The sequence below is a fragment of the Morus notabilis genome, unplaced genomic scaffold, assembly GCF_000414095.1.
Source record: "Morus notabilis unplaced genomic scaffold, ASM41409v2 Scaffold695, whole genome shotgun sequence".
In the NCBI taxonomy this organism is placed as follows: Eukaryota; Viridiplantae; Streptophyta; class Magnoliopsida; order Rosales; family Moraceae; genus Morus; species Morus notabilis.
Window position 1 is genome coordinate 83,588 of NW_010366382.1, and position 25,877 is coordinate 109,464.

At 36.3% G+C, this 25,877-nt stretch overlaps 1 protein-coding gene and 3 pseudogenes across 1 annotated transcript; 2 read left to right on the forward strand and 2 right to left on the reverse strand.

Moving 5' to 3' along the window:
* Window positions 1–2,505: 2,505 nt before the first annotated feature.
* On the reverse strand, window positions 2,506–3,885 carry LOC112093935 (annotated as a pseudogene).
* Window positions 3,886–6,800: 2,915 nt separating this feature from the next.
* LOC112093936 (uncharacterized mitochondrial protein AtMg00810-like) lies at window positions 6,801–7,819 on the forward strand. Its single transcript, XM_024173554.1, has 2 exons — window positions 6,801–6,806; window positions 7,031–7,819. Exons 1-2 carry the CDS (start codon window positions 6,801–6,803, stop codon window positions 7,817–7,819), a joined length of 795 nt encoding a protein of 264 aa, XP_024029322.1.
* A 7,608-nt stretch (window positions 7,820–15,427) lies between these two features.
* LOC112093937 lies at window positions 15,428–24,136 on the forward strand (annotated as a pseudogene).
* Window positions 24,137–25,318: 1,182 nt separating this feature from the next.
* LOC21412291 lies at window positions 25,319–25,877 on the reverse strand (annotated as a pseudogene).

The window sequence follows — 25,877 nt, forward strand, 5'->3', positions numbered from 1 at the left end:
GGGATTACAATAATGGAAGATAGTCTTTGTGAGTCATTTGAGCCACTTAAAACCCTTGATCTTCCTCATGTTCCAGCCCGTGTTGTTGAACCCGAGTCCTTTGAGCCAACCACCTCGGAGTCACCCTATTCTACCACTGAATTTGTGTCATCTCCTGTCCCAGCTAGTGGTGAGCCCGTGTCATCTCCTGTCCCAGCTAGTGTCACTCGTAATTTTCCTAGGTTCTATCAAGTGTATTCAAGGAGAAAGGCCACTCCAGGACTGACACAGGTCCAAGAATCCAACTCAGACTCTAGTAATGAAATCACTGTAAGATCTAATCCACCTTTACACACACAATCTGTTGAAACATCCACTGAACCAACAGATGACCTAGACCTTCCTATTGCTATCAGAAAAGGTTTCCGAGAATATACTAAACAACCAATCTATCCACTATCTTACTATGTCTCTCTTAAGTGTCTGTCACCAACCCACAAAATGTTCATTGTGATTTTAAACACCATTGCTATCCTTAATACTGTTTCTGCAAGTGGATTTTCACACTGAAATACAAGGCTGATGGATCCCTCGAGAGATATAAAGAAAGATTGGTGGCCAAGGGATACACTCACACTTATGGAGTTGATTATCAGGAGACTTTCGCTCCAGTCGCAAAAATAAATACCGTGAGAATTCTGCTATCATTAGCGGCTCACTACAATTGGCAGCTACTACAGTATGATGTTAAGAGTGCATTTCTTCATGGTGACTTAGATGAAGAAATCTTCATGAATATTCCATCGGGATTTGAGGGAAACACAAGTAACAGAGTATGCAAGCTGAGAAAGGCCCTTTACGGGTTAAAGCAATCTCCTAGAGCATGGTTTGGGAGATTTGCAAAGGTGATGAAGGAGTCTAGTGAACAAAGCCAAGGTGACCACACTCTCTTCATTAAGCATTTGGCTGCTAGAGGAGTGACTGCTCTTCTAGTTTATGTGGACGACATCATAGTGATTGGAAATGATGAGAGAGAGAAGCATGAATTGAAGTAGAGATTAGTAAAAGAGTTTGAGATAAAATAACTGGGGAAACAGAAGTACTTCCTCGGTATTGAGGTGGCATATTCCACACAAGGGATCTTCATATCTTAGCAAAAGTATGTGACTGATTTATTAGCAGAAACAGGAAAGATTGGGTGTAGGCCAGTCTCTACTCTAATGGATGTGAACCATAAGTCGGGAGAAGCTAAAGAAGAACCAGTTGTTGATAAAAGAATGTACCAGAGGTTGGTTGGTAGACTCATATACCTTGCTCACACTCGGCCAGACATAGCATACTCTGTGAGCGTGATTAGTCAATTCATGCATGATTCAAGAGAATCTCATCTTCAAGCTGCTTACAGGTTACTACATTACTTGAAAGGCAATCCAGGGGAAGGAATTTTGTTCAAGAAGAATAATACCCTCACTCTAGAAGCTTACACTGACGCTGACTATGCAGGTTCCCTGGTGGAGAGAAGATCAACTACAGGGTATTGTACTTTTCTTGGAGGCAATTTGGTAACATGGTGAAGCAAGAAACAGAACGTGGTGGTAAGGTCATCTGCAGAATCAGAATTCAGGGCTATTGCTCAAGGATTGTGTGAACTACTTTGGCTAAAGATTATTCTAGATGATTTGAGAGTCAAAAGGGAAGGTCTTATAAAGCTCTATTATGACAACAAGTCAGCCATCAATATTGCTCATAATCGTATACAACATGATAGGACAAAGCATATTGAAATTGATAGACATTTCATCAAAGAAAAATTGGATGAAGGATTAGTGTGTATGTCCTATGTTCCATCGGAACGTCAATTGGCTGATGTTCTAACAAAGGGGCTGAACAGTTCGGTTTTCCATGATCTTGTATTCAAGCTAGAAATGGAAGATATCTATTCCTCAGCTTGAGAAGGAGTGTTGACGTGTAAATTAGCTGTAAATAGATTAGGAGAATCAATTTGAAATCCCCTAAATTGAGGGATTCGGTTAGGCAGTTTCTCGATTTGGGAATGATTTAGTTTCCTATTATTTCTCCTGTAATCTACTATATAATACCGTGTAATACCAATTCATAATAACATAAGATAATGAAGGTTTCAGGGCAGAAAAAAATATTCTTTATTGATCAATTTCTATACAAGAAGTTACAATATTTATAGGAGAAAACCCTATGGGAATCAGGAAATAAAATCCCATGGAAAGAGGAATTAGATGAGATCCTTATCTCAAGAGATCTCTTTTAAAAACTGAAAGTATAAACTACTTTCCTATCTTATCTCTAAGCCCCTATTAACCGGATTATTCCTATTTTCTACACTCCCCCTCAAGTTGGTGCATAGATATCTATCATGCCCAACTTGCTAATGAGAAACTCGAAGTTTGATCTAAATAATCCTTTAGTAAGAACATCAGCTACTTGTTGTGAGGTTGGAACAAATGGCAAGCGGATGGCACCAGCTTCAATCTTCTCTTTTAGAAAATGTCAATCAATCTCAACATGTTTAGTTCTATCATGTTGGATTGGATTGTGGGCGATGCTGATTGCTGCTTTGTTGTCACAGAACAGTTTCATAGGCATAGTGATAGGTCTTCTCAGTTCTTCCAAAGTCCATTTAAGCCATATCATCTCACAGATCTCTTGTGCCATTGATCTGTATTCTGCTTCTACACTGCTTCGAGCCACTACATTTTGTTTCTTGCTCCTCCAAGTAACTAGGTTTCCCCATACAAATGTGCAGTAGCCAGATGTAGACCTTCTATCTGACGTAGATCCCGCCCAATCTGCATCTGTGTAAGCTTCAATACCCCGTCGTTCATTCTTCTCAAATAACAGTCCTTTTCCCGGTGAACTCTTCAAGTACCTCAGGATGTGGTAGGCTGCTTCTAGATGTTCTTCATGGGGAGAATACATAAACTGGCTCACTAGGCTGACAGCGAATGATATATCTGGTCGAGTATGTGATAAGTAGATTAGCTTCTCGACTAGTCTTTGGTACTGAGCTGTATCCACCTGTCTTCCTTCTTTGTTTCCAAACTTCTGATTTGGATCAACTGGGGGTTCTGCAGGGCGACATCCACTCATCCCGGTCTCTTTAAGAAGATCAATCACATACTTCCTTTGTGAAATTGCAACTCCCTTTCTTGACCTGGCTACTTCCATACCAAGGAAGTATTTTAGTGAGCCTAGGTCCTTAATCTCAAATTTGGAAGCCAAACTTTGCTTTAGACGATTCATCTCAACAGTATCATCCCCAGTAAGGATGATGTCATCCACATACACTATAAGAACAACTACTTTCCCATTGGAGTGTCTTGTGAACATCGTGTGATCTGCTTACCCCTGGTCATATCCCTGTCTTTTCACAAATTGAGTGAATCTCTCAAACCAAGCTCTTGGGGATTGTTTTAGACCATACAAAGACTTTTTTAGCTCGCATACCCGGGTTCCATATTTTTCTTCAAATCCTGGAGGAGGATCCATGTAGACTTCTTCATCTAAATCACCATTAAGGAACGCATTCTTCACATCTAGTTGCTGTAGTGGCCAATCTAAGTTGGCTGTAAGTGATAGGAGTACCCTGATAGTATTGAGCTTTGCCATTGGTGCAAAGGTTTCAAGGTAGTCAATCCCATATGTTTGAGTGAACCCTTTTGCTACTAGGCGAGCCTTGTATCTTTCCAGAGATCCATCTGACCAGTATTTTGTTGTGAACACCCATTTACAGCCAACAGTCTTCTTCCCCTTCGGCAATTCTATCACTTCCCAAGTTCCATTCTTTTCAAGGGCTTTCATTTCCTCGAGAACAGCTTCCTTCCATTCAGGAACCTTTAGAGCATCTTGCACATTCTTTGGAGTTTCCATACTAGACAATTGTGAGGTAAAGGCAGAGAAAACAGGTGACAGATTTTTGTAGGACACAAAGTTTGACATGGGATATTTTGCACAGGTATATAGGGCTCGGATTCAAGATTGGGTAGGTTGGTGTGAATAGATAGTGTGAGGAATACCCGATTCGGGAATATTCTGTGGTGTAGGATCCGGTCTGATTTGTGGTTCAGGCTCTTGGCAGTGTTGGCTAGTTTCAGTCTCTATTCCTTGCTTCCGGTTCTTCCTCCTGTAAACCAGCAGTTTTTGTGTTCCTATTTGTTCCCTATTTTCATCTTTATTAATGTTATGAGATGACTCTATAGACTCAGGATTCAAATTTTTATTACTCACATCACCTAACTCTGTATTTATTAGGAAGTTTAGGCTTCTTGCAGTTTCAATTTTAGTTTCTATTTCAAAGTTTGAATCTTCCCTTAAGCTCTCCCCCTGAAGATGAGTACCAAAAAATGGTTGAGACTCAAAGAAGGTAACATCCATTGTGACAAACATTTTTTTTGAGCTCACGTCATAGCACTTATATCCTCTTTGGTTTAGAGCATAGCCTACAAATATGCACTTTCTAGCGCGATGATCTAACTTTCTCCTATTTTGGCTGTGAATATGGACAAATGCACTACACCCAAACACTCTCAAAGGTAAATCTGTAGTCAACTTAGAGGCAGGGAAAGTGTTCTTGAAGACACTTAGGGGTGTTTTATAATCTAAAACTTTGGTAGGCATGCGGTTTATGAGGTATGTGGCAGTTAGGAGAGCCTCTCCCCAAAGGTACTTAGGAACACCATTAGAAAATAATAATGCTCTCGTGACTTCTAGGAGGTGTTTATTTTTTCTTTCCGCTATGCCATTCTGTTGGGGTGTATCTGAACACGAACTTTGATGTATTATGCCCTTGTCTAAAAAATATCCTCCCAATATTTCATTGAAGTATTCTCTGCCATTATCACTCCTAAACACTTTTACTTTCTCTTGAAATTGTGTTTCAATCATTGTATAGAATACCTGAAATATCTCTTTTACTTCAGATTTGTCCCTTAATAAATATACCCAAGTGAGTCGTGTGTGATCATCTATAAAGCTAACAAACCATTTTTTTCCATACATTGTTGAGGCTCGAGATGGTCCCCAAACTTCACTATTAATTAATAAAAACGGTTTTGATGCTTGATATGGTCTAGCGGGAAAGGAAGTACGATGATGCTTAGCTAGTTCACAAATCTCACATTTAAAAGAAGATGGACTTTTATTTCTAAATAAATCAGGTAACAAATGTTTTAAGTAATAAAAACTAGGATGCCCTAATCTATAATGCCAAATCATAACATTATTAGGAATGAAAATAGAGTTGAAACAAGAGTTTGTAACTAGGTGTCCTGATTCGGTTCCATATTCAAGGAAATAGAGACCTCCACTTTCTCTAGCACTGCCAATCATCCTCCCCGAGACCATGTCCTGAAACTCACACCGAGAAGAGTAAAAAATAACACGACAATTAAGAGAACTTGTTATCTGACTGACAGACACAAGATTGCAAGAGAGTTTTGGAACATGGAGTACATCATGCAAGGTTATATAATTGGAAATTTTGACAGTCCCTGTTCCAGTAATTGCGGAGAGGGAACCATCAGCAATTCTAATCTTCCTATTCCCTGCACATGGAGTATAAGTTGAAAAAAAAAGGGAGCAACCTGTCATGTGATCAGTGGCTCCTGAATCTATGATCCAGGAGCTGTTTTGTTTGGGATTAACACTGAGGAAGGCTGAGGCGAGATTACCTGTTTTGACAAAAGAACATGAAGGGTTTGATTAGTTTACTCGAAAGTGTGAAGACTGAAAAAGGTTGTGCAGCTGCTCTAATTGTTCCTTTGTGAAAGACAGCCCTTCAGAAGTACCTTGCTGCCCCTGATCTTCACTGGTTGCTTAAGCCGAGAAGCCCCAGGAATCAGCACTTTTTTTCTTCTAGTTCTGCGGTTTTCCGTGGATCTTCTAGCAATTTTCCCTCGTATGCCAATGTTTTTTGCAGTGGTAACACCAGGGCTTCTTCTTCCTGTCATTATCTGAGTCATTCCTCATTGACACTAGGGCAGAATTATCAGTCACAGCAGCCACTGGTTTGTCATCCTCCTCGGTCTTCATCATAACTTTCCTCCTAGTCTCCTCTCTTCTAATTTCAGAAAACGCCTCCCGAAGAGTTGGTAGGGGATTTTTCCCAAGAATCCTAGACCTAATCTCATCATAGACTCGGTTTAAACCAGCCAAAAAAAGGTACACCCGATCACTTTCTTCTTTTTTCAGAAATCTAACGCTATCCATCGGGCAATCCCACTCATCATTATAGCATTGATCTAATTCTTGCCATAGAGACACCATCTCATTATAATAAATGGTAACCTCACGCTCACCTTGTTTGGATTTCCACAACTTGGTTTTTAATTCAAAATTTTGTGAGGAATTTTTAAGATCGGAATAGGTTTCTCTCACTGCATCCCATACGTCTTTTGCAGTGGGAAGGAAAAGATAGGGCTTACCTATAGTTGGTTCCATAGAGTTAATTAACCATGCAGCAACTAACGAATTTTCTGACCTCCATGCCCTTAGTTTCGGGTCCCCATCTCCAGGCTTCTTCACTGCTCCATTTAAATGACCGAGTTTTCCTCTTCCATCAATGGCCAACTTCACCGATTGTGCCCATTCTAGGTAGTTCTTCCCGTTCAGTTTGTGGAGAGTCAATTGGAACGAAAATTGAGTCGAGTCTCCTCCTTGTGCCATGGTGGTTCGATCTGGTTCACCACGATTAGAATCTCCTGCCCTAGAGGATGCCGAGGATCTGCCTTCTTCTGTGATGGCCGTTTTAGCCATGGGTTAAGAAGGTATTTTTCGGCTCTGATACCATGAAGGTTTCAGGGCAGAAAAGAATATTCTTTATTGATCAATTTCTATACAAGAAGTTACAATATTTATAGGAGAAAACCTTATGGGAATCAGGAAATAAAATCCCATGGAAAGAGGAATTAGATGAGATCCTTATCTCAAGAGATCTCCTTTAAAAACTGAAAGTATAAACTACTTTCCTATCTTATCTCTAAGCCACTATTAACCGGATTATTCCTATTTTCTACAGATAAGAATCCTTTTCTGTGACAAGATTGTTTATGTTGATGATATCATCCTAACTGGTAATGATGAAATAGAGTTAGGCATTCTGAAGAAAAGACTTACAGAGGATTTTCAAGTCAAGGACCTAGGAAGGCTAAAATACTTTCTTGGTATGGAGTTTGCTAGATCCAAAGAAGGTATTTTTGTCAATCAGAGGAAGTATGTACTTGATCTACTCAAAGCAATAGGTCTCCTCGGCTGTAGGGTGGCCGAGACTCCCATTGAGCCTAATGTGAAGTTACAAGCCGCCAAGATTGAAGAAGTGAAGAACAAGGAACAATATCATAGACTTGTAGGTAGATTGATCTACTTATCACATACACGTCTTGATATTGCTTTTGCAGTGAGCATGGTAAGTCGGTTTATGCACTCACCAGGACCAAAGCACTTCGAAGCGGTTTACAGGATTCTGAGATATTTGAAAGGAACTCCAGGGAAAGGCTTACTATTCAAGAAACACGACCATCTACAGATTGAAGTCTATACTGATGCAAACTGGGCCGAAAGTGTTACAGATAGAAGATCTACTTCGGGTTACTTTTCCTTTGTTGGAGGAAATCTAGTTACTTGGCAAAGCAAAAAACAGAATGTGGTGGCTAGGAGCAGTGCAATGGCAGAATTCAGAGCTGTTGCCCTTGGAATTTGTGAGGGAATATGGATCAAGAGAATACTTGAGGAGTTGAAGATTCCTCATTTGTTACCTATAAAAGTCTATTGTGACCACAAGGCTGCTATATCTATAGCTCATAATTAGTTCTACATGATCGAACAAAACATGTAGAAGTGGATAAACATTTTATCAAGTAGAAGCTTGACACAGGAGTAGTATGCATGCCGTACCTTCCAATGACAGAACAAGACGCTTATGTGTTAACTAAGGGGCTACATAGAAAGCAGTTTGATAAATTAGTTGGCAAGCTGGCTATGGAGGATATCTTCAAACCGGCTTAAGGGGGAGTGTCGGCAAAGGAGTCAATTAGGGATTTTATCGCGATTTAGTCATGATCCTAGAAGTATATTAGGATGTGTATCTAATGTAAATATAGAAAGTCAATACAGAATATTAGGAAATAGAAAACTGTCAATATTTTATTTTATTCTTTTAGTTTTTTGTGTAATTCCGTGTAATTCTCTTGCCTATAAAGAGGGCATTGTACTCATTCAATAAGATTATTCCAGACACAATTTCTTCATACCTTCTAAGTGATTAGAGAAGCTATGAAGAGAACATTGAAGAACACTAATATGAAGCCTTTGAGTCAATCATCGTATTTGAGATTGCAAATTTTGTCTAGGAGTTTTTACGATGTCAATGAGAAGCTTCAGATTTTAGAGCAGTTGTCTGTTAATGATCTGAAGGCATTTATTCCTGAGCTCCATTCCCAGGTATAGAGATATATTATATTACATACTGGACATGACATATAACAGTTAATACTTCAAGTTCATCATTATGTGCAACCTCAGTTTCTCATTTCGTAAATGTAGCAGTAGCTTGCAATAATTGGAGGCCAGAACAATTTTTTCATATGTCTAACCTAAAAGCTGCACAAATCTCCTTACAAATTGAGTTGTTTTATTCTGCTACACACATCTAATGATTTATTTTTCTGACGTCTAAAACTGAAAGCTTCATGTATGACTTTTTTTTTTCCTTGTCGCGCACGTCTAATGATTTCTTATTTGATTAGTAATCCTGAATAGACCTAGTAATTCTGTTTTCTAGATTTTTACATCTAATCGATCGCTGAAAGAATTATATTGGCTGAAACATTTGTTAACCTCTCTTGTTATTTCGCACAGCCATACATGGTAGGACTTTGCCGTGGCAATTTATCAGAAGAAGAAGCGATTGCCATTTCAAACATATTCAAGACAATTTTTTCTGCACAACCACTCCCATATAAAAGGAAGCACAAAACTATGCTATCCGTCTTCCTGCTGGTGCTAACCTTGTTAGAGATGTCAGAGTAAAGAATAAGATGGAAAAGAACTCAGTTGTTGAGGTAATTGAATATTGATTACGTTTCTAGTTACGAGTTATAGATAGAAGACGTATGATATTTCATTTTCTCGTTTCGTACGTATTTGTATGTGTGTGTGTGTGTGTGTGTATTTCTCAGTTGTTTGGTTTTCCATTGCAGCTTTATTTTCAAGTTGAGCAGGATCCGGGGATGGATTCCATGAAACTCAAAGTATCGATAGATCTCTTTGACGAAATTGTGGACGAACCAATGTTTAATCAAATAAGGTGATTTTGTCTGAATCTGAAAGTAATTTATTTTGGACTATCTATAATGGACCTTGTTAATTGTCTATTCTTTGAATTTATTTTTTTTTCTTTTTATTATTCTTTGTTGGTTCAGGATACTATATCATGGTATTTCCAACATCAGTGTTAAAAAAAACAAAAAAAACAAAAACAAAAAAAAAAACAAAAAAACTTGTGAAAAATATCATTTTTGCGAGACAATAATTGTGGGAGCACATTTCTTCCGCTTCTCAGATGGATTGTATTGGCGCTAGATCCTCTTAAATTGGTGATACCATGATGCATGATTACTGATGAAATTTTGACTTTCTAAAAACTTGAGCTTCCATCTTAAAAGGTTATGTATTGGAGGGATTGAGCCGCTCGTTTGAGCTAGTTGGTCTCTGATACCATCATAGAATTTGGACTTTTGAATGAGTTAGTTTTCATCTTAGAAGGTCAACCTGTTAAGTGGGGTGACTCAATGTCCTTATAAATTGATTTTTATTATTGTGTTTAAATGATGTGGGATTTTGTTTCACTTGAATTTGAATCTTAAATGATGATGTATATCTCAGCTTTTTTCTTTGGAGGTTGTCCTTTGTTTCACTTGAATTTGAATTGACAGCATTTATCCTTTTAATACATTTTAGAACTTATTTTGCGAATTTCAAATGTAGAACAAAGGAGCAGCTGGGCTATGTTGTTAGATGTAGCCCGCTGAAAACATACGGAATTCTTGGATATTCTTTCTGTGTCCAATCATCTGAGTACAGCCCAATCTATTTGCAAGAGAGAATTGATGACTTCATAAATGGGCTGGAAGACTTATTGGTAAGCAACTGAGCCCTTGTTTAGTTTGCTGGTTCGAATTTTGTTTGATTTGAAGGATGACGTAGTTGAGGTTAAGCGAATAGGGGATAGAATTATTATACTCAAATTGGTACTAAGAAATAAGTCTATCTATGTAATTAGTGCTTACGCTCCACAAATAGGATTGGATGCGGAAACTAAAGTCAAGTTCTGGGAAGACATGGATGACTTAGTGTGTCGTATAGGCAATGGGGATAGCATTTTCATTGGAGGAGATTTCAATGGGCATGTTGGTAAGGATAGGGAAAACTTCAAAAGGATCCATGGTGATTTTGGTTTTGGAGCTCGAAACGAAGAAGGAAAATCTATTTTGAAATTTGCGTTGGGACATGATTTTATCATAACAAACACATTTTTCAAGAAAAGAGATTCTCACTTGATAACTTTTAAGAATGGAAGGAACTTAAGCCAGATAGATTATTTTCTCACCAGGTATAGAGATCGTTCTCTATGTAAGAATTGTAAAGTAATTCCTGGAGAAGTATTAGCCACCCAACATAGGTTAGTGATCTTAGATGTGAGCATTAAGCTTTGCTATAGAAGAATTAAGATAAACCACCTCCCACAAACTCGTTGGTGGCATTTGAAGGGAATAAAGTAATTGGCCTTTAAAGAGAAGTTGTTAGATGAGGCTACTTGGTCATATGTAGGTGATGTAAATACTATGTGGGATGCCATGGCCAGCTGCATTACAAAAGTGGCAAAGGAGGTACTAGGGGAATCTAGAGGTAAAGGCCCCCCGGAAAAGAAACCTGGTGCTGGAGTGAGGAAGTTCAAAAGGCTATTAGGACTAAGAGGGATTTATATAGAGATTTACCAAAGCGTAAGGATGTTGAAACTTTTAATGAGTACAAAGAAGCGAAGAAAGAAGCTAAGCGAGCAGTTGGTAAGCCTCGTTCTACTTACTTAGATGAGGTATATAGAAAACTTGGGACTAGAGAATGAGAGAAGGATATATATAAACTAGCTAAGATAAGAGAGAGGAAGTGTCAGGACCTAAATCAAGTGACGTGTGTTAAGGATGATACGGATCAGGTTCTGACAAGAGATAAAGACATTAGGGAAAGGTGGAGGAGTTACTTTGAGAAGCTTTATAATGATGATCATGTGATAGAGTTTGACAATCTTAGGTCACAAGGAAAACCTAATGTGATGTATACAAGAGGAATCAGAGACTCGGAAGTTAAAACTGCACTCCGGAAGATGAAAAAGGGGAAGGCATGTGGGCCAGATGATATTCTAATAGAGTTTTGATGGCGTTAGGAGATGCTAGAATTGTGTGGCTCACTAAGCTTTTTAATGAGATACTAAAGAATAAGCATATGCCTGATGCATGGAGGAAAAGTATTCTTGTCCCCATGTTCAAGAATAAAGGAGACGTACTGAATTGTAACAATTATAGGGGCATAAAGTTAATAAGCCACACTATGAAACTTTGGGAGAGAGTTATCGAAATGAGATTAAGGGCCACAACTACCATCTTAGGTAACCAATTTGGCTTCATGCCAGGCAGATCAACCATGGAAACCATTTTTCTTCTTAGGATGCTGATGGAAAGGTACAGAGAAATCAAGACGGACCTACATATGGGCTTTATAGATTTAGAAAAGGCATATGATAAGGTGCCGAGGGAAGTTTTATGGTAGGTGCTAAAAAATAGAAGAGTGCATATGAGGTATATTAAGGTAATTAAGGACATGTACGATAGGGTGGTCACGAGTGTGAGAACTGCTGGAGTCTACACGGTAGAGTTCCTCATTCGGATCAGCCTTCATCAAGGATCTGCTCTTACTCCTTATTTTTTCACCATTGTGATGGATGAGCTAACAAGAGAAATCCAAGATAGAGTTCCTTGGTGTATGTTTTTTGCGGATGATATAGTTTTAGTTTATGAACATAGGGAAGGAGTTAACCGTAAGTTAGAACTGTGGAGACAGACTCTCGAGACGAAGGAATTTAAGTTAAGTAGGACGAAAATTGAATACATGCATTGTACGTTTAGTAACTCAAGTAATCAGAGTGATGAAATTTCTTTAGATGGTGTGGAGATTGGGGCTTCTGGGAAGTTTAGGTACCTTGGGTCTATAGTGCAGTACGAAGGAGATATAGAAGAGGATATTCAACATAGGATTAAGGCAGGGTAGGTTAAGTGGAAGAATGCTACGGGAGTTTTATGTGATGGCAAGATACTTATTAAGTTGAAAGGAAAGTTCTATAGGACTGTAATCCGCCCAGCTATGTTATATGGTAGTGAATGTTGGGCCATTAAGAGACAACATATATCTAAGATGAGTGTGGCAGAAATGCATATGTTAAGATGGATAAGTGGCCATACGAGGATGGATCGCATAAGGAATGAAGTTATTCGTAGTAAACTAGGTGTAGCACCAATAGAAGATAAGGTGCGCGAATGCCGCTTGAGGTGGTTCGGGCATGTCCAACGTAGACCGCTAGAAGCACCAATTTGTGCTTGGAAGGACATTCTTATACTTAATACTAGGAAAGGGATGGGTAGTGTAATACCCAAGATTTAATTAAGCCTTAAGCCAATAATAAATAAATTTAGTAAATTAAAATCATGCATCACATTTACCATTTACCTAAAAGTTATTTTTTGGCAATATATTTTATTATTATAGCTATCATGTGATTTTATTAAACTTATAGCTTTGCTAATCGAGTTTTCAGTTTTAATGTGCAGTGCAACTAGCTCGATGTGGGAACTTAATGTGCTAAACTTATGAAGAAAAATGATATTTATTATGATTATTTGATATGATATTTTACCTCTATTATGATTGATTTAATGATGAATCATTATTTTATATTTTTATTATATGGTTTTATGTAAATGTGTTGAGGACTTAGTTGTTATTTTGAGTTTTTGGTGAGAGAAGTCTATGTTAGCAAATTGAGTGAACTTTAGGCACCTAATTGAAGAAGAAAAATGGAGACTTTAGAGCTGATTTTATGAGGTTAGGATAGCTATTAAAGGCTTACAAAAATCTGGGCACTTGTTCTATTATAAGACCACTTTACTTTTGTTTAGTTTCTATCAAGTTTAGGCTTCCTTTTGGGTCTATTTCAGCAAAAAAACCCTAGAACCCCGACCATAGCACTTTCTTCTCTCTTCTCACTCTTTTTCTCACCCAAAACACAGAATCAAACATAGGTTTTTAAGAGAGAATGAGCTAAAGACTCAACCAGCCCATCTCAACTCGTTTTCAACCTAGAACCAAAAATAACCACCAAGTTTTGAACTTCTATTCACTTGGGAACACGTTTTTCTTTGAGGTAACTTCTTTCTTATGTTAGAAACTAAAATTTCAGAGATTAAGATGTTGAAATCCTACTTGAGATTCGGATTTTTGATGGGGCTTATTATGCATGTTGGTTGTAGACTCTTAAAAATGAGTTTCTTGAGGTTTTGGTTCAAATATTGGTTTATGAGTGAAATTGATGATTTTAGCATATATTATTGATGATTATTTGAAGATAAACTCTTATTAAGATGAGGATTCATGTATGTGAGAGTGGTCTTTGAAGATTAAGATTTGCATGCTAGGTATTTAATGAAATGTTCAAATATAAGTCCTCTGTACAGCCTATGTAGATTCTGTTTTTGTGCCATATATACTTATGATTTTGACTGATCTTATATTTTTCTATTAAAGTATACATCTCAAGATTTATGTGAGTTTTTGAATCACTCTAAGCGGATTTTTCTACATTTAGTTATGAATTTTATAAGTTCAGTTAAAAAGCTTTTATTTTCCTGACGAGATTGTACTTCAATCTGGATTTCGGGCTGTTTTTGGTTAGTTTGAAAAATCCGAAACCCATCATGTAGTAGCTCTAAAAAGAGGGTTTTGAGTCTACTTTTATTTGCCACTGGTCTCATAATATTTTGAATTTTGATGAATTTGTTATGAATATTTTTATAACAATGCGTAGTTATGTGTTTTGTTAAATGATGATATGAATGTAATTTTTGAAAGCTGTGGTTTTTAAAGGTTAATTAGGACATTGAAGGCTCCCTACAATCAGCTAGTTTGTGCTTGTAAAGTGGTGATCGAAATTCAGGTAAGTAGAGTTAAAGCATTTTCAAAACTGCATCACAAGACCTATTTGACATAACTTGTTCAGAATTGTGATTATGCAAGTTTATTCTCTTATAAAATTCTTATATGATTATGTTCAAAGAGTATTCATAATTAATTATTTTGAAAGAGATTATGATTTGAAAGAGATTCTAAAAACCCCGCTTAGTGTTTAAGAGAAGAGAATTGGCCAAAATTAGAGAAAGACCTGTATAGAGAGGCTTACTTAGAACCGAAGTTCTGTATCATACCTAAACTAAGAATAAGTATGAAAGTTTATGAACAATGTTTAACAAAGAGATTTTAGCCACGGAGATTTTAGATATTTACTTTATTTGAAATCTACTTACTGAGTTTTTGCTCATTAGTTTTACCTTGTGATGCAGATGATGTTGTTGTTACCAAAGAGTTAAAAAAAAATGATTTCCAAGGTTGGCTGAGTACTCCAAGTCCTACATCTGGCATCTTGCTTATATGTACTTCCAAACAATAGATGGGCTCAAAATGTTTTTTTTTTGTTATCGCTTTTGAATAACTGTTTAATGTCTAAGATTTGTGGTTGTAATAATTTTACGCATTGACTCATTTTGTTCAAAAACTTTTAAGAAAATTTTGTGATGAAATCAACCATAAGTTTCCGCATCTTATAAGTGACATTGTTTTAAGTATGGAAAGTATGTTTTAAGTAGCACAACCTTACTAAATTCGGCCTTAGACCGGTTTAGCGATGGGGGCGTTCCAGTTTTGGTATCAGAGCCCAGTGTTTAATGTTTTTGAAGACAGCGAAGTACATATAGACAAGTGGTTGGATAAGAAACTCAGCCAATCAGTAATGTTTATGATTTCCAATGTATATTTATATTGTATTTACATGAAATTATATTTATTATTATTGGCTTAAACCTAAAGGTTAGAAATGTGTATTGTAGCAGAATGCCTCCTAAAAGATATGCTAGAGATCCCCCGAACGTCGACATGCCTTAAATGTTTGCTGGATTAACTGCATTAATTCAGCAACAGGCTGATCAATAGAGACAACAAAATGAGTTTATGAGACAACAAATGTAAATGCAAGCTCAACAGTTTCAGCAACAAACAGAGCAGTTTCATAACATGATGGCACAACAAGGAGCCCAGCATGCAAATCAGCCTCCCTCCCCTTCGACCGCAAAGACAAGATAATTTGGAACCTCTTTATGAGCGTTTTAGGAAGCAGCGTCCTAATGATTTCCATGGTGGACCTGATCCCCTAATTGCTGAAGAGTGGATCAATTCTATAGAAAGTATCTTTGACTACATGGTTATGACAAATGCTCAACGAGTTTCCTGTGCTATTCAATTGCTAAAGAATAATGCTAGGCATTGGTGGGCATCTATTAAGTTGACTCCAGCTGCTACCAATGTTACTTGGAATGGTTTCAAAGAACTGTTTTACAGCAAGTACTTCACTGAGGAAGTAAAGAAAAGTAAAGTGGCTGAGTTTGTAGGATTAGTACAGGGTACTAGACTATTGATGATTATGTCACTAAATTTGAAGGACTTTCAAGATTTGTTCCATGGATAGTAGGTAATGACGTGGAAAAGATGAACTTCTTCATTAAGGGTTTGAAAGCAGCTATCCATAAGGATGTGAGCATGTCGAGGCCTCAGTCGTTCAGCGAAGCAGTTGAACTGGCCATGATATCTGAGAAGGGTATTAGAGACAAGAATTGGAGAATAAAGCTACTTATGCCGCTAAGAATGACCTGTGGAAATCAGGAACAACTGTAGAAAAAGGGAAACAGAAGCAAGAGTGGCAACAAAATGCAAACAAGTGGCCTAAGATAGATAATTCTAATGCTAAGGAGTATCCAAAATGTCCTAAATGTGGGAAAATACATGGGGAAGAATTTCGATATGGTACCTTTAATTGCTACACATGTGGAAAACCTGGTCACATTGTTGCAAATTGTGGAGCTAAGCCCGATGGTCAGAAGAATACTCAAGGAAGGGTGTTTGCAATGACGACAGAAGATGCTGGAGAAGATCCTATTGTTGTGGCAGGTTCACTCTTCATTTCTGGAATGATAGCTCATGTATTGATAGATTCAGGTTCTACCCATTCATTTGCATCTCCTGCATTTACTAATAAATTGGGTAAAGTACCAAAGATACTGAAAAGTGGGTTTAGTGTAGTTTTACCTTCTGGAGAGGTGTTAAAGTCTAATAAGGTGTTGAGATCTTGTTTGGTTATGATAAATGGGAGAGAGATATCTGTGAATTTAATCGTTTTGGATATGAAAGATTTTGATGTGATTCTTGGTATGGATTGGTTATCTAAGCATAGAGCCACCACCGATTGTCATCAAAAGGCGGTTATTTTTAAACCTCAAGAGGGACATCAATTCATTTTTAGTGGAAGGGCAAAGAATGTCTCTTTTCCAATTATTTCTGCAATGAAGGCAAGAAAAATGATTTGTAAAGGCTGTATTGGTTTCTTGGCAACAGTAGTTGATACTTCAGTTCGGGATGAGCGTAAACCTGAAGATGTGCCAGTAGTTAAGGAGCATTTGGAAGTTTTTCCTGAAGATCTTCCTAGTCTTCCTCCGGATCGAGAGATAGAATTTGTCATTGATGTTGTTCCACGAACAGCTCCTATTTCTAAAGCACCTTATCGTATGGCACCATTAGAATTGAAAGAGTTGAAGAATCAACTTCAAGAATTGTTGGACAAAGGTTTTATTCGTCCAAGTTTTTCTCCATGGGGTGCACTCGTTCTTTTTGTGAAAAAGAAGGATGGTTCGATGCGGCTTTGTATTGATTATCGAGAATTAAACAAAGTCACAGTAAGGAACAGGTATCCTTTGCCTCGGATTGATGATTTATTCGATCAGTTGCAAGGAGCAGCGGTGTTTTCAAAGATTGATTTGAGGTCCGGCTATCATCAGTTAAGGGTGAAGAAATCAGATATACCCAAGACAGCTTTCAGAACACGGTATGGACATTATGAGTTTTTGGTTATGCCATTTGGATTAACCAATGCTCCAGCGGCTTTCATGGATTTGATGAACCGTGTGTTTAAGGATTTTCTTGATAAGTTTGTCATTGTTTTTATTGATGACATACTTATTTATTCTCGGACTCATGAGGAGCATTGTGAACACTTGAGAATAGTTTTGCAAATTTTGAAGGAGAAGTAGCTATTTGCAAAATTCAAGAAGTGTGAGTTTTGGCTAGAGAAAGTATCTTTTCTTGGTCATATTATTTCAAATGATGGAATTTCTATGGATCCTAGCAAAGTCGAAGCTGTTAGTGTTTGGCCTAGACCAAACAATGTCTCTGAAGTTCGTAGTTTCTTGGGCTTGGCAGGTTACTATAGACGATTTATTGAAGGTTTCTCTAAAATTGCTACTCCTCTAACTGCTTTGACGAGGAAGAATGTGAAGTTCACTTGGTCTGATGCATGTGAAGAAAGTTTCCAGGAATTAAAGAAGCGATTGATCTATGCTCCGGTGTTAGCTCTTCCGTCAGGGATTGATGGTTTTGCTATCTATAGCGATGCTTTAAAGAATGGTTTGGGTTGCGTGCTTATGCAAAATGGGAAGGTGATAGCTTATGCTTCACGTCAGTTGAAAAGCTATGAGAAGAATTACCTTACTCACGATTTAGAGCTAGCTATTGTTGTCTTTGCTCTCAAGATTTGGCGTCATTATCTTTATGGTGAGCACTGTGAGATATATTCTGACCACAAGAGTTTGAAGTATTTATTCTCACAGAAGGAACTGAATATGATACAACGAAGATGGTTAGAATTGGTCAAGGATTATTATTGTGTCATTAATTATCATCCTGACAAGGCTAATATGGTGGCGGATGCTCTTAGTAGGAAGTCAGCTGTTGTTGGTTCAGAACAACAATCTTCATTTGCAGAATTAAGTAGAATGGAAATTGAAGTGGTTTCTCAAGAAACAAAGGCTAAGCTTTCAGCTTTAGTGTTGCGGCCAAGTATCATCGATAAGATTAAGCAAAGTCAAGATTCAGATCCTTATTTGGTTCGTATGAAAAAGAAGGTTCAAGCTGGCAAAAAGAATGACTTTCAAGTATCTGATGAGGGTGTGATCTTTTGTGGTAATAGGCTGTGTGTGCCCAAAATTAAGGAATTGAAGAAGGAGATTTTAGATGAGGCTCATTCATCTCCTTACTTAGTTCATCCAGGGAGCACTAAAATGTATAAAGATTTGAGACTCCATTTTTGGTGGCCAAAGATGAAGTACGAAGTAGCAAAGTATGTTCAGAAATGTCTCACTTGTCAGCAAGTCAAGATAGAACATCAGAAGCCTTCAGGGAACTTGAAACCACTTTTTATCCCAGAATGGAAATGGGAGCATGTTACCATGGATTTTGTCATAGGATTGCCAAGGACACAGAAGAAGTTTAATGCTATTTGGGTTTTGTAGATTAACTTACAAAGTCTGCTCATTTTCTTCCGATATGGAATACTTTCAGTATGGATCAGTATGCACAGCTTTATATCGAAGAGATTATCAAGCTTCATGGATCACCTGTATCCATTATTTCTGATCGTGACCCAAAATTCACTTTAGCATTTTGGAAAAGTTTTCATTCAGCTATGGGAACGCGCTTGTCTTTCAGCACGGCTTATCATCCTCAAACTGACGGGCAATCTGAAAGAACTATCCAGACTCTAGAGGACATGCTTAGAGCTTGTGTTCTTGATTTTTTGACTTCATGGGATAAAAAGCTACCTTTAATTGAGTTCTCCTACAATAATAGTTATCATTCGACTATTGGTATGGCTCCATATGAGGCGTTGTATGGTAGGAAGTGCATATCTCCGATTCATTGGAATGAGGTTGGAGAAAGGAAAGTATTGGGTCCAGAATTGGTTCAAAAAATAGTTGATGCTATTAACAAGATTCGAAAAAGGATCAAAGCAGCTCAAAGTCGACAGAAGAGTTATGTCGATAAGCGTAGAAAAGATCTTGAATTTGAAGTTGGTGACAAGGTCTTTCTCAAAGTTGCTCCAATGAAGGGAGTTATGAGATTTGGACAGAAATGAAAGCTCAGTCCTAGGTATATAGGGCCTTTTGAGATTTTAAAAAGAGTAGGAAAACTTGCTTATGAGTTAGCTCTTCCACCATCTTTGTCTGGTATTCATGGTACATTTCATGTTTCTATGCTCCGCAAGTATATAGTTGATCCATCTCATGTTTTGACATATGAAGCTTTGGAGTTGAAACCAAATTTGTCATACGAAGAAAAATCAGTTCATATTCTTGATAGAAGACTTAAGGAATTAAGAAACAAGAGCATTCTTTTGGTCAAGGTTCTTTGGAGAAATCATTTAGTAGAGGAAGCTACTTGGGAAAAGGAGGATGAGATGAAGATCAAGTATCCAGAACATTTTCGTAAGCTAAATTTCGAGGACAAAATTTGTTAAGGATGGGAGAATTGTAATACCCGAGATTTAATTAAGCCTTAAGCCAATAATAAATAAATTTAGTAAATTAAAATCATGCATCACATTTACCATTTACCTAAAAGTTATTTGTTAGCATTATATTTTATTATTATAGCTATCATATGATTTTATTAAACTTATAGCTTTGCTAATCGAGTTTTCAGTTTTAATGTGCAGTGCAATTAGCTCGATGTGGGAACTCAATGTGCTAAACTTATGAAGAAAAATGATATTTATTATGATTATTTGATATGATATTTTACCTCTATTATGATTGATTTAATAATGAATCATTATTTTATATTTTTATTATATGGTTTTATGTAAATGTGTTGAGGACTTAGTTGTTATTTTGAGTTTTTGGTGAGAGAAGTCTATGTAAGCAAATTGAGTGAACTTTAGGCACCTAATTGAAGAAGAAAAATAAAGACTTTAGAGCTGATTTTATGAGGTTAGGATAGCTATTAAAGGCTTAGAAAAACCTAGGCACTTGTTCTATTATAAGGCCACTTTACTTTTGTTTAGTTTCTATCAAGTTTAGGCTTCCTTTTGGGTCTATTTCAGCTAAAAGACCCTAGAACCCCGACCATAGCACTTTCTTCTCTCTTCTCACTCCTTTTCTCACCCAAAACTCAGAATCAAACATAGGTTTTTAAAAGAGAATGAGCTAAAGACTCAACCAGCCCATCTCAACTCGTTTTCAACCTAGAACCAAAAATAACCACCAAGTTTTGAACTTCTATTCACTTGGGAACACGTTTTTCTTTGAGGTAACTTTTTTCTTATGTTAGAAACTAAGATTTCAGAGATTAAGATGTTGAAATCCTACTTGAGATTCAGATTTTTGATGGGGCTTATTATGCATGTTGGTTGTAGACTCTTAAAAATGAGTTTCTTGAGGTTTTGGTTTATGGGTGAAATTGATTATTTTAGCACGATATTATTGATGATTATTTGAAGATAAACTCTTATTAAGATGATGATTCATGTATGTGAGAGTGGTCTTTGAAGATTAAGATTTGCATGCTACGTATTTGATGAAATGTTCAAATATAAGTCCTCTGCACAGCCGATGTAGATTCTGTTTTCGTACCATATATACTTATGATTTTGACCGATCTTATATTTTTCTATTAAAGTATACATCTCAAGCTTTATGTGAGTTTTTGAATCACTCCAAGCGGATTTTTCTGTATGTAGTTATGAATTTTATAAGTTCAGTTAAAAAGCTTTTATTTTCCTGACGAAATTGTACTTCAATCTGGATTTCGGGCTATTTTTGGTTAGTTTGAAAAATCCGAAACCCATCATGTAGTAGCTCTAAAAAGAGGGTTTTGAGTCTACTTTTATTTGCCACTGGTCTCATAATATTTTGAATTTTGATGAATCTGTTATGAATATTTTTATAACAATGCGTAGTTATGTGTTTTGTTAAATGATGATATGAATGTGATTTTTGAAAGCTGTGGTTTTTAAAGGTTAATTAGCACATTGAAGGCTCCCTACAACCAGCTAGTTTGTGCTTGCAAAGTGGTGATCAAAATTCAGGTAAGTAGAGTTAAAGCATTTTCAAAACTACATCACAAGACCTATTTGACATAACTTGTTCAGAATTGTGATTATGCAAGTTTATTCTCTTATGAAATTCTTATATGATTATGTTCAAAGAGTATTCATGATTAATTATTTTGAAAGAGATTATGATTTATGCTTATTATGTTTTTATGTTTTAAGAGATTTTATGGTATGGTATATGGATAAGAGACTGGGTAAGCAAGGGTGCGAGGGACCGGTACCCCAAATTAGAGAAATTGTCTCTTTGAGACAACTAGAGAAAAATGATAGTGGAAAATCTCTTGTTAATCACAAGAGAAAGAGATTCTAAAAACCCCGCTTAGTGTTTAAGAGAAGAGAATTGACCAAAATTAGAGAATGTCCTGTATAGAGAGGCTTACTTGGAACCGAAGTTCTGTATCATACCTAAACTAAGAATAAGTATGAAAGTTTATGAACAATGTTTAACAAATAGATTTTAGCCACGGAGATTTTAGATATTTACTTTATTTGAAATCTACTTACTGAGTTTTTGCTCATTAGTTTTACCTTGTAATGCAGATGATGTTGTTGTTACCAAAGAGTAAAAAAAAAAAAAAAAAAAAAAGGATTTCCAAGGTTGGCTGAGTACTCCAAGCCCTACATCTGGCATCTTGCTTATATGTACTTCCAAACAATAGATGGGCTCAAAATGTTTTTTTTTTTTGTTATCGCTTTTGAATAACTGTTTAATGTCTAAGATTTGTGGTTGTAATAATTTTACGCACTGACTCATTTTGTTCAAAAACTTTTAAAAAAGTTTTGTGATGAAATCAACCACAAGTTTTCGCATCTTATAAATGACATTGTTTTAAGTATAAAAAGTATGTTTTAAGTAGCACCACCTCGCTAAATTCGGCCTTAGACCGGTTTAGCGATGGGGGCGTTACAGGTAGACCAAGAATTACGTGGACCGAAGTCGTTAGAAAAGACATTTTAGATCTAGGCCTTCAGGAAAGTTGAATTTCGAACAGAGCCGTGTGGAAAAGTGAAATCCATATAGCCGACCCCAATTAAGTTGGGATTAAGACTTGTTGTTATTGTTGTTGTTGAACTTTTTTATTTGAACAGAAAAATTCAAATTGTACGGTTTAAATTATAGTTCGAATTGGTGTTTGTATGTGCAGTTAAACTCTAAGTTGCACAGTTTAACTCAGCTCAAAAAGAGAATATAATTCGAACCGTGTACTTACCAATTTAAACTGTGTTCACTGTTCAAATTGAGTTGAACTGAATTAAACCAGTGAAACAAACGGGGGCTGAGATTGTTCCAACTCCTACTGTTTAGTTTATTGTCCATGCAGATCTTTGACTTTTGATCGATTTGTTTCCTGTCATAGTCTGTACAATTAAAGAGCGAAATAGATTGACTGCATGAGACCAACAGTCTTAATTAATATATGAGAACTGCATGGATTAAAGAAAAATATTGCCATTTCTTTCCTTTTGAATGAATAGTTCTGAACATTGACATTACATTCATGGACTTCTGCTAAGAGGTTTTGCGATTAAGTTCCTCATAACAGTGCAGAATGCTGCATAAAAATCTACATTATTGAGAAAGCATTAATGATTGCAGGAAGGGCTTGACGATAATTCCTTGGGAGAATTATAAAGGCGGTCTAAGGGCAAAGCTATTGAAGAAAGATCCATCCCCTTCAGACGAAACCGATCGTCTGTGGAATGAGATTGTTGGTAAAAGGCATGTTTGCTGTATAGTTAGTTTAGATATTCACTACAAACTAGTATGTTTTCTCTATGAGTAAATGGGCAGTTTTTATCCGCTACATACCCATTTCAAATGGACCATTTGAAAGTTGAGAACTTCCTTGAAAAAATTATTTGCTTTATAGGAAACAGGATAACGAGCAAATGCGCATACAGTCAGAGGATAGTAGAAATGTTGCTGTGATGCTTTTCTTTTCTTTTTTTTTTTTTTTTTTTTTTTTTTTTTTTTTTTTTGTTTCTCTCTCTCTCTCTTTTGATATCTGCTTTTCATTATTAATAAAATGTAAAATCAGGGTGTCACCTTGTTTGATTCATTGAATCGTATTTGGATATGACTGTTTATTTAATTTTCAGTCATGGATGCTGGTAATTAAGTGAAGCCACATAGAACGTGCCTTGTCTAAGGACAAAAAGTGTGTCGACTGATTATGAAACAGAACGTTAATAGTTTATTTGTATTTTTGGCTTTGTTGATGCTGGTTTTAATCCAAATCTTTATTGATTTTAGATACAACTTTGATTTGTCAAAGAAAGAAGCAGAAGCACTAGAAAGCATCCAAAAGAATGATGTCAATTGGTACAAAACGTATTTGCATCAATCATCTCCCAAGCGTCGGAGGCTCGCCATTAGAGTGTGGGGTTGCGACACGGACTTAAAAGAGGCAGAGATGCAATCAGAATATGAGCAAGTCATTAAAGACATCGCAGCTTTTAAGATGACCTCTAAGTCAAATCGAAGGTTTGAAAAATCGATATTTCATTTTCCACAGAAATTTCCGTATTTTAACCCTATCAATATCGAAAGAGGGGTGTCCTATCTTTTCAATAAAATATCTGAAAATTTTCCATGGAAGCTTCCGAAAATGTCAGTTCTTCACGGGAATATTGATATTCGTGAAAAACAAAGTATAAAACGACAAAAATTCGCTGAGTTTACGAAAATTTTATGGAAATTCTGTAAAATATCAATGAGATTTTAATAAAATTCTGCTACTCAATATACACATAGATGTAATATATCTATATTTTTTTATGCTAAACAGATATGTCTATATTTATATCTAGTTACCTATATATTTGACATCTTATTTGAATATGGTCTAATTTATGTATATTTACTTTTTTCTAAAACTTTTTTTTTTTTACTCAATTTTATATACTTGTATCAATTACATATGGTATAAGAAGATAAAATAATCATTCTTGGTTTAAAATTATATAAGAAAATTACTTAAAAGTCCATATCTTGATATCGGATACAGACTTTAAGTAATTTAGCAAATATATATATATATATATGTATGTATATCTTGGTATCAATATTGTTTAAGCCAAAAAAGTATTCCAAAAACACTTTGGACCTCCTAAAAGCTCTTTTTGTTGTTGTAATTTTCTCTTTATGAAACATAGTTGTAAGGTGTACGTAGGTTCAATTTTAATATGTTATTTCTTAATGATTTTGTTTGATTTGTGAATATATATACTCATCGTTATTGTATTATAATCGTTCCTTATCATTGACGTTTACAATATACTTGGTATTTGATTGATAATTTCATGTAATTTATGTTCTATTAATCGTGTTAGAGTTTTTAAAAGTTTCATTTAAAATTTGAGCATGCTGAGATAAATTTCTGTATTTTACATCAATTTTTACTAATGTCTATATTTTCATCATATTCACGCATCAATATTTCCACCTATTTGGTTCTATCCAACCATTTGTTCAATAACCATTATCAATAAGTGATGCGAATTATTATTATGTCTGAGGGACCTGGATGGGGCAGCTGTATCATGTCCCAAGGATTTCTAAACTGTCATTTGCTAAACTTTGAGGAAATATTTGTTTTGAAATTAATGACTAACTTGTAGAATTAGTGTTCTTTGCAGTAATTAATTCTTTCTTCTTTAGTTCCAGAAATAAAAGTTTACATCGAAAAAAATCAGGGCTTTCTATTAATTCATTAGCTGCAGCTTATACTTTTTCTGTGCACGGGTACATTTTATTACGCAGCGCGGATAATGAATTAGGAATTTATCACAAAAACAAAAACCATTGAGATGAATTTTTCATACAATACAAGTTAGAAAATCTTTTTGTGCATGCTAATTAATTATTAGTTATTACATAACATAAATGAAAGACTTTTCCAGCCTAGGCTAGCTACGTGGATTAACTACACACACACACACATATACATATTCTGCATGCCTATATGCACTATTAGTTCACACTTTATTATGGAGCGAGTGAGTTGATCTCAACAACCGAGATAGTGCAAATTCAATGGATGTTGCAGATAACTTAAACCACACTGCAAAAATCAAAACCAGATCATATAGTTAAGTACTTATAAATCTACATACAAGGGGAAAGAAAAATGCTAAACAATAGAATCTAATTATGAATCACATCATGCAATAATGCATAAAATAATAAATCAATCCGAATTATGTACCTAGAGCAGTTTGTGGAGGGATAGACTTTGTAGGGACAAGAAGTGCCACACAAGCCAGGAAGCTCGTTAATCCGATCGTAGTCGATTCCAGGGATCCCAGCAGCCCCATCCTGGACACAAGTACAAGCTGCCCTTATGTCATCTTTAGTCTCTTAAGCCGCGCGTTGAGCTCGTTGATCCCGTTGCAGCACTCCGGCGCCACAGTCCCCCCCGAACACGCCGTAGCTGATGCATGGGGTCAGCCACTCCGTCACCTGCTCACACGTTAAGGTGGCATCGGCGTGGATAGTGGTAACAAGTGGCAGCACGGTCAAAATTAGTACTACAAGCTTATAGTTAGCCAT